At 41.2% G+C, this 9,428-nt stretch overlaps 1 protein-coding gene across 1 annotated transcript; it reads left to right on the forward strand.

Annotated features, from left to right (window-relative positions):
- Positions 1-573: 573 nt before the first annotated feature.
- On the forward strand, positions 574-4,204 carry LOC307038906 (protein unc-119 homolog B-like; the record flags this gene model as incomplete). The annotated part of the gene is made up of 4 exons (XM_079680580.1): positions 574-721; positions 964-1,063; positions 1,258-1,430; positions 3,224-4,204. Coding segments are annotated over 4 exons (534 nt in total), but the record flags the coding sequence as incomplete, so codon positions are not given.
- Positions 4,205-9,428: the final 5,224 nt, after the last annotated feature.

Consider the following 9,428-nt stretch of genomic DNA (forward strand, 5'->3'; position numbering starts at 1 on the left):
CCTATTTTAAGCATCTCAATGCACACTGGGGTTTAATTATAGGAGGCGTTTGTATGGTGTCACTTTAATTGCAAGAAGAAATCAAACCTCTCAGAGAATAAATGTGACATCACAGCCAGGATTTACAGTAAATCACTCTGTGTATCCTGAAAAACGATTAAAAAAAAACAATGCCAGAACATTCTGCCATATGACCTACATTTACAGCTGATAGGGCAAAATATACAATTTGCAAGAAAATCACACTCGGGCCAAGGGGGAGTGTTTATGACATTTTAAGTCACAATCAGTGTTTTTATTCTCTCTGGTGGCACAATGTGTGATATATTCTTGATGGTTTCACACATGCTTTTCCCCCTGTATATCTCTGTAATACTAGCTACACAGTGATCATAAAAAAACTTTGTGTTATCTCATCTTATTTTGTGGTTTGGTAGGATATGTATCCGAATGCAAATTGCATGTGTAAAAACAAAGTCAAGCTTAGTGTTTTGAATGTTATCTTTGCGCATGTCAAATCGGCCCTTTGTACACATGAGCTCCAATGGCTTGTAAATAATTTCAGTGTTTTAAACTCCTGACATCTGTGTGTATTTCATTGTTGCAGGGTACCTCTGTAAACCCGAGGATAATATTTATAACGTCGACTTTGTACGCTTTAAGATCAGAGACCTGGAGACAGGCACAGTCCTGTTTGAGATTGCCAAACCCCCCCACACAGGTAATGTGCATCCGCCTCCTCCGTGTACTGTTTTATTTGAGAGTTTGCTCTTTAATTAAGCTGTTGTATCTGGTTTCTGAGTACTTTACAATGAAATCATTGACTCTTGTTCGTGTGATTATCTCAAAATGAATGCCTACAAGTATGTTGACAGGTTCATAAACATCAGTGGTACATTTGATCCCAAATAATCCCTCAGTGTATTTATTTTAAATGTCTCTGTCGTATGATCTGGGTGTTAGAGGACGATGAGGAGCACCGAGAGGCAGACGCCAGCGCAGGCCGATTCGTACGGTACCAGTTCACTCCAGCCTTCCTAAGACTGAGGACCGTGGGAGCTACGTGAGTGACTCACCAACAACACACACCTTAGGAGAACACACTCACCTGTTCCATACACAAACAAAGGAAACAATTACAGCGTCGTCACTGGGCGCTAGAAAGTAATTGGACCCAGTGCAGACTGTAATACCATTATAATTACTCAAGCACAGTGTAAAATCTCAGTCTCTCCTCTCTGCCTATCTCTCTTTCAGGGTGGAATTCACAGTTGGAAACCGGCCTTTAAACAACTTCCGCATGATCGAGAGGCACTACTTCCGCGATCACCTGCTGAAGAGCTTCGACTTTGACTTTGGCTTCTGTATCCCGAACAGCCGTAACACCTGTGAGCACATCTACGAGTTCCCTCAGCTGTCTGAGAGCCTGGGTGAGTCGCTTTCCCTCACACAGGATTAAAACCTAAAGGAATCCTGAAATACAAATATATAAAAATAATATGTATTATTTCCAGTATATTTGATGCATTGTATCCCCTTATCCAAAAAGTGAATACTTTAGACGACTGACTTGTTTTTCTGTGATCTGTGTACCATGCAGATGCCACAAGGACAGTTAAGACATTGTGAGAAATGATAAGAATGTCAATTAAATATGTGACTCTTTTTTTCTCATCTGTCAATTTAAAATTTAACAAAAGTAAATAAATAATGCGGTAGGTGATGAAAGTCAACAACATCATTTTCAATATTTTACGACCAGCTATTTGACCATTTTGATCAACTTAGCGTACGGTATATTTGACTTTTATGCTGTGTGATGAATCATTTATTTTATAGAATCATTTTTATGACCCCCTACTGTGGTATATGGAACATTTAGGATGGAGTAACATTGGAGTCAGGGTGTTTGTCTGTATGCAAAGACTAGAGGCGATGACTCTGAATAGACATGTTTGAATATGCTGCTTCATAAAAGTGCATATTGAGGAGAAAAAGCGCTCAATATCTACAAACATATGTGGGTCAAAAGAGTTGAGCAATAGTTCCTGTGATATCCCTACTGCAACAACATGGCATAACAAAGGGAGTGAAATCCAACAGTTCTGTAAAAATGCTTACTAAAGTTTAGTTGAACTTAAGGTGAGGCTTCAGCAGTCTGAGATTCCCTCTTAAACTGGCTATGGTCTCCGCTGTACTTTACCTAAGGTTATTTATTTCCATTGTTGAGTCCTAGCATCAAACCGACAACCACCAGGAAGTATCCCTCTGCTGCAGTTCAGCAAGGTAACGCTGTCCAGGAAGCACAGAGAGGGAATGTCGTCTTATTATTTTTTGAACCTGGAAGATACCCACTTTGTTTTGCTAACTTAGACTGCCAAAGCCTCATACTAGATGATCACATTAGAACAAGGACTGTGGATTTTGTCCTCCATGTTATTTTTGTCTGTGTTTGCATTGGGAGAGGACTGTTTCATGGGCAGTACAGAGGAGGAATGAAACAGCAACCAAAGACTCATTTAACGTACATGATGCATGCTAGTAACATATGAAGTTTACCATCGACCCACAAAATGATCTTTTGTTTATCAATAATCACCCTGGCCTGCTTTACCTTGAAGGACATTTTCTTTCTAGCGTGACTTCACAACGAAAGAAGAATCCTAAGAGAAAATGATTGATGAATTGAAATAAAAGGGGGCTGCGTCTAACAACAACAAAACATTTGTTTACAACCACTCACAAAACTTATACAGGATTATCTAATTCTAATCAATTCTGTTGTATGCTCACTGTCATCAAAACATATGCATTTTCGCTAAAACCTTACTATTTATTACACTTCTGCACAAACAGTCTCATACTTGAGCGACGTCCATAGTGTTTTCAATAGTTTTAACAAAATGCATATGTTAGTGAACATGGGACTGGATAATGAAACTTGGATTATACTGTACTATTCGTGTAAAACTTTATAAGCAGATGTTTTGTATAGTTTTGTTGATGTTTAACATTGACCCACTTTCTGTTTAATTGGATTCTAATTTCACCATGCAGGAAAAACACACATTTCTTCCAGACTTCAAGGTAACACAGGCTGAGCGATTGATATACAAATGGTCATTTCTGGGTGCGGTTAATTTCTTTAAGACAGAAATGATAAATACTTCTGAAAATGTCTTAAATGCTTTAACCTAAAAAGTTAACACCAACTTTCTTTCAGTTCGTCAGATGGTGGAGTGTCCTTATGAGACCCGGTCGGACAGCTTCTATTTCGTGGAGAACAGACTGGTCATGCACAACAAGGCAGACTATGCTTATAACGGAGGACAGTGATACCTGCCTGCTATCATGCAACACAACACAAACACACACACACACACACACACACACACACACACACACACACACACACACACACACACACACACACACACACACACACACACACACACACACACACACACACACACACTCACACTGACAGTCACACATTTACATATTGTATACTTCATGCACACACACCGCTGAATACACAGTTCATCGGCTCATACATGCACAAGCAGCCACAGACACGGTTGCATTGTAAGAATAAATTACCATTCACTGCGATCATTTTCAGGGGGTGTGTTTGATATTGCAGAAGGTCAATATCAGTCTCTGCTCCGACATATAAACAGGAAGCCTCTGTTCAAAAAAAGTTCAGTACGGGTTAATTGATCTGTTTTTGACTATGTTTCAACCAAAAGAGGACTCATCTCTCTAGTGGCCATGTGACATCTGAAACAGACTGAAGGGTTATTAGAAAGATGGTTTAGTCTCCTCTTTTTGAAAGTGTCCTACCACCCCCTCATCACATACATACACACACATACACTCAATCCCCAAGTGACACACATAGTGTTTGTCAGAAGCAGCTGTTCTCAGAGCTGCCGCCTCCACAATCCACTCCAGACAATATCGGGGGAGAAAGAGCGAAAGCATCCACAAAAACACTCCTGTCAAACACACATGGTCACTCCTGCCATGCCCCCCGTCTCCCTCTCCTCTCTTGCTTTCACAAACACACACACACACACACACACACACACACACACACACACACACACACACACACACACACACACACACACACACACACACACACACACACACACACACACACACACACACACACACACACACACACACACACACACAAACAGACGCATAACCAATAGTACTGTATACGATTTTCACCAAATGTCTCTGAGATCGTTGCTATTTTTGTTGTATGTTTTACAGTTTTCTCTGGTTGACCAACATGAAAATAAATCAGGTAACAGTTAACTGCAATGCAACTGTAATTTTGACTGCAACCCAACAAAAGATTATAACCTCACATGATGAACAGCAGTCAAAAAAGATATTTTAAAGTAGAACGTTATCATATCATAATGCATGCCTTGATATAAACAAAAAAGGGAAAACGATTGTAAAGAATGGAATACCAGATATACTGTGGACAACAAAATAAAATGTAAAGTAATATTAAAAAAGGTTTGGTGACATCAGATATTATTTTTCCATCCATCTAAGATTATTAGCTGTATTTTTTTAATTATTCCCTCATCACACACGTCTTAGAACATCAAATTAATATGGATTATGTCTGGAAATGGAGTGGTCTTTTTAGCTAGATATTGTACTTCCTCTTTGTACTTTGTAAAGTTTTTGGTGTTCAGGGTTAAAGGTGGTGTTTGTAAAAATAATAAATTAATAATATATATATATATAGTTTGTAAAAAGTGATCAAAGAAAATAAATGTACATTTTCTGATACAAGATGTGTGACTTTTGTTTGATTTCTGGAGATGAAACGAGTGGAAAGAAGCTGAACTGATTTTGGATGTTTTTAGAAGTTCCAAAAGTGGCCACAAGGAGGAGTTCTAACTATAAACGAGTGCCACTGGTTTCAGTTTAGTTGAATATTTGACTGTAGAACAGATCACAGCAGTGTTGTTAATCATCGTGACAGGACAAGTTTACATTTGAACCTGGTATTTGGATTAAAACGTGGACATGATCTGATCCTATATCTTCATGGGCTTTCGCTGTTAAAGAAGACATAACACTGATTATATCGTTTCAATTCAACGTCTCACTTATCTACAGGCCACATTGGAGCTAGAAAAGCATGCACTACATTTGGACATTTGCTCAGGATTGTTATACTTATTTGTTCAAACCAAAATCTGAGCCTCTCTCTGTTTATTCTTTCGCAGGCTGTTTCTTCCTATCTTTGTGTTCATCTCTTGATCTCTTTCAGCCTCTCGGTTTCCAGCTCTCATGCCCAAAAGTCTCATGCTCTTTTCTCTCTCGCCTCTCCTTTTCGGTTTCTCTCTCCACACCTTTCCAGCTCTCCCTCCCTCGCTCTGGCGCTCTGTTTTTCCCTTTTCTTTCCTCCTCTCTCACCTGGTAACCGGACCTCTGGAGAGGAGTGTTGAGTTTCCACTTTCCCAGAGAAGAGGACAATCTGAGCCACACAAAGCGCCACAATGGACCCCCTCTGCTCTCTCCTCCCTTCACTCTGTCACTGCACAGCTGCACTCACACACACACACACACACACACACACACACACACACACACACACACACACACACACACACACACACACACACACACACACACACACACACACACACACACACACACACACACACACACACACATGGAAATACATAAGACCACATTCACCTTCTGCTTGTTATTCGTGTTAACCCTCTTCATTCTGTTTTTCTTTGCATGCCGCTTTCCTTCATCTTTCTCTAACTCCCCTTTTGTCGCTGGCAGTTGCCTAAAGTAAATATAATGTTAGCTGTCACCGTCCTCTTCACAATTGCACATTAAATAAAACATGTCTTTGTTATATTGTGTACTTACTTCATAAAGGATGATTGCCATTTATTCAAAAACATCCAATTGAGCCTGTGAGACAATTATAATACTGCTTATTGCCTTGTAAAGCCTACTCTCATCTATATTATCTATGCTTTTGCAGCTGTGGTGAGGCCATGCAAACAGGAAGTGTTGATTAAATAACGTTTGTTTCTTTACAACTATAATAAGAGATGTAGTACTGGATACTCTGATGCAATAGAATTTAACTTTAAACACTATACATTCACATATCTTTGCTTGTGATGTCTCAGCCAAAATGTTAGCATGTTAGCAAACACTTGCCATTCAGGTAACAAATACGTATCAACATTCATTTGGAGTCATGTTTGTGATCACCAAACAAGTGTAGTTCCAATATTAAACTCTGTTTTGTCCACCTACTCCTGAGAAAGTATATCTGTCCCTTTAGCCTCTCAATGCTCTTCTGTGTTCACTAGATTGTTGCTAACTTAAAATTGTGCGCAGTGGGTTAAAAAGCCGTAACATGTTCAGTAGAGATAAAGGGAACTGGAGAGTTGGCTAAAGATTACCAGTGTGTGTGTTATTATGAAAGACCCCTTCCACACAAGTCTTATTGATCCATTGTTTATGTAAAAATATAGCTTTGTTCAGTTTTAGTGGTGACAACAGCACCTTTATCATCAGAAAGTTAAAGAAGATATTTCCTGCTTTCCAACGTCAAACTATAGCCTCTATTTAGCAACATAGATACGCTTTAAAACACTCATAACGTACCATCGAAAGCTTCATTCAGTCTGTAAAAGTTTAAAGAAAGTCATTCATAACTTTACTCAACCCCCACGTTTCCCCATAAAATGACCTACAACTTTAAAATGCATAAAAAAGGATGGTGTCAAGATCTAATGTGTCAGTTGCTGATTATACCACAAAGCAGGGCACATTTTAACTGTGAGCTCATAAATCAATAACCACAGCCTTCCATCAGGCTGGAGGGCCTGCACACTGCAGCACGCACGTGAAGCAGCTGGACTGTACCGAGCCACGTGTCGGTATCCCACAAAAAGTATTTGCAATTAGCGCAAGCACATGCACTGACAAATACCAGGCAATAAATACACACACTTTTCAACTTTCCAGGGATGATTTGCGTGTTCCCAGGCCTTCGTACATTTCAGTAGTCAGTCATGGAACGACACGTACGTACCGGAAACAACTAGACAGGTGGGATAAATCAGCCTCATGCAAACCACCCCCGGCCCCCCCCCCCCTTCTCCAAAACACACACACCTATCTTTGTTACTGGCTTTACAATATATCCTGTTCAGTGAATCCCACCTCAGTGAGATTAGGAGTGAGAAGCACTGGTTTATTATGGGTACCCTGAAACACACACACAAGGACACACACACACACACACACACACACAGAACTACACTCAGGCAGGGGGACAGGGGGGACAGTGGTCTCCTATAAATAGTAGCAAGGAATGGCGTTGATAGGTCCTGTGAAAAAAGAAATGGAGGGGGGAGTGGAAAAAGGATTAAAAGAGATACAGGGACGCACTGCAACTCCACTTGGTCGTGTGTGTGTGTGTGTGTGTGTGTGTGTGTGTGTGTGTGTGTGTGTGTGTGTGTGTGTGTGTGTGTGTGTGTGTGTGTGTGTGGGTAACTTTGGAGAGAGGTGGTATGGATTTCTTGCTACAACCGAAACCTTCTCTTAACCCCCCCCCTTAAAAAAAACATTAATCCCCTCTCTCTTTTACTCACTTCTTCGTCCTCTCTCTGTCCTGTTTCTCACTCTCCCTTTCTTCCGTCCTGCTCCAAGGCCCTGGCGTGAAATCCATCATGTGTTAACACTACATTACCCGCAGCACATCTTCCGATAAAGAGATGATGAGTCACGGCACAGGCCTCTCGTTCAGGTCGGCACGACGACGGTCTCAAAGATGGTTGTGACTTCATCTGTTTGTGTCATGATGTCATTTCCAGCAACTGCTTATAGTGACATCATCGCAAATGTGAAAGAGGTCAGGGCAGACAGGAAGTTGTGTTGAGCTGAGCATGGTGCAGGTAAATATAAAATGTCATTTCAGAAGTACAAAAAAGAAATTCATCATCACTACTATCTTTACGAACTCTCATCCAGTCAATCAAGAGAGTTCAAGAGCCAGTATGTGACAACTCTGAATGAACATCTCATTGTGGATTGAAGGGATGCTGTAATTTAATGTCATGGCAAGCAAAGCTCTGTAGCTGTGACGGAAGATAGCAGATAATTAGTTATCAAGGGGTTAATAATGCACTCAGTACAGCAGTGATGAATAGACAGTGCAATAACAAACTGTGACTCCCCTACCAATCTCCATGGTGGCAAGTGCAGTATTGGCAATCTGTCTTTAAGTGTTAGGTCTCTCCGGATTTGTAACCAGAAACCTTTGTGTATGTGTGCATTTCCCTGTGTTTATCCGCCCAACAGTCTGTGTGGTATTACAACGTAGATCTCCGCTGCTGCTTGCATTCATACAGCCGTCAGACAGAAATAGTCTTGTGTCATCAGGGTAAATAGGTTGTGGTCTGTGTGTACTCGCAGAAAGCCCAAAGCCTCTCGGATCCTTCCAGCACCGTCAGTCCAGCTTGTTGTGTGTGTGCACGATTAATAAAAAGTTAACTCAACCTTCAGTCAACTGATGATGAGGCCTGTAAATCTCCCCCACAATCTCTTCCTTCCTCTCCCTTTCTCTCCTCCCTTTGTCTCTCTCCCTTTGCCACACCTTCCCCTGGGGGGTGGAGGGATTGTGATCGGAGAGCGGAGGTGGAGCTCCTGCCGCAACCACAGGTGTGCTTGTTTCCTCCCTTCTCTTCTCTCATGTAATGATTTCTTTAGCTTGCCACCTGCCAGGTGGAAAAAACACCCACAGCAAACGGGGTACTTTAAAATGGCCTCCTGGCTTCCGCTTTTAAATACTTTTTGTGCTTGTTCTGTATATCTTTATCCATAGACAAACATTCCATTCGTATCCCTTTTCATTATCCATTGCCTGCGTTTAGTTCTATGAGGTCTTCCTGGAACTACTTGTTACCTGTTTACATTTTGCATCACATGCAAATGTTGGCTCCTGGCTTTAAAGACTGCTGCTGCCCAAACATACAGCTCGGCTTCCAGCTTTTCAGATGGTCAGAAGTCGCCATTTGAACCCTTTTCTCTCCTGATCCCCCTCTCAACTCTCTTTCACTGTGCCTCGAGGGTGGTGGAGAGCAGGTCCCAGGCCCTGGCAGGTCAGAGGTCGCTCACAGACAATGGATTCCCACTCTGGGTCAGCAGTGGTCAAGGAAACAAAAGCAGTGAAGACTTGGGTTGGACAAACTATCACAGTGTTTTAAGTTGACAGAGTGACAACAAGACAGAGAGAGGGAGATGGGATAGAGAAAAGGCTGGAGTAAAAAGTGCGATTTGAGCGTACTAAAAACCTCTCTCACACATCACTTACCCACAATGTATAAAAGTTGCTTTTAGGCATGCTTTAC

Source organism: Notothenia rossii (assembly GCF_949606895.1).
Source record: "Notothenia rossii genome assembly, chromosome: 5".
Lineage (NCBI taxonomy): Eukaryota > Metazoa > Chordata > Actinopteri > Perciformes > Nototheniidae > Notothenia > Notothenia rossii.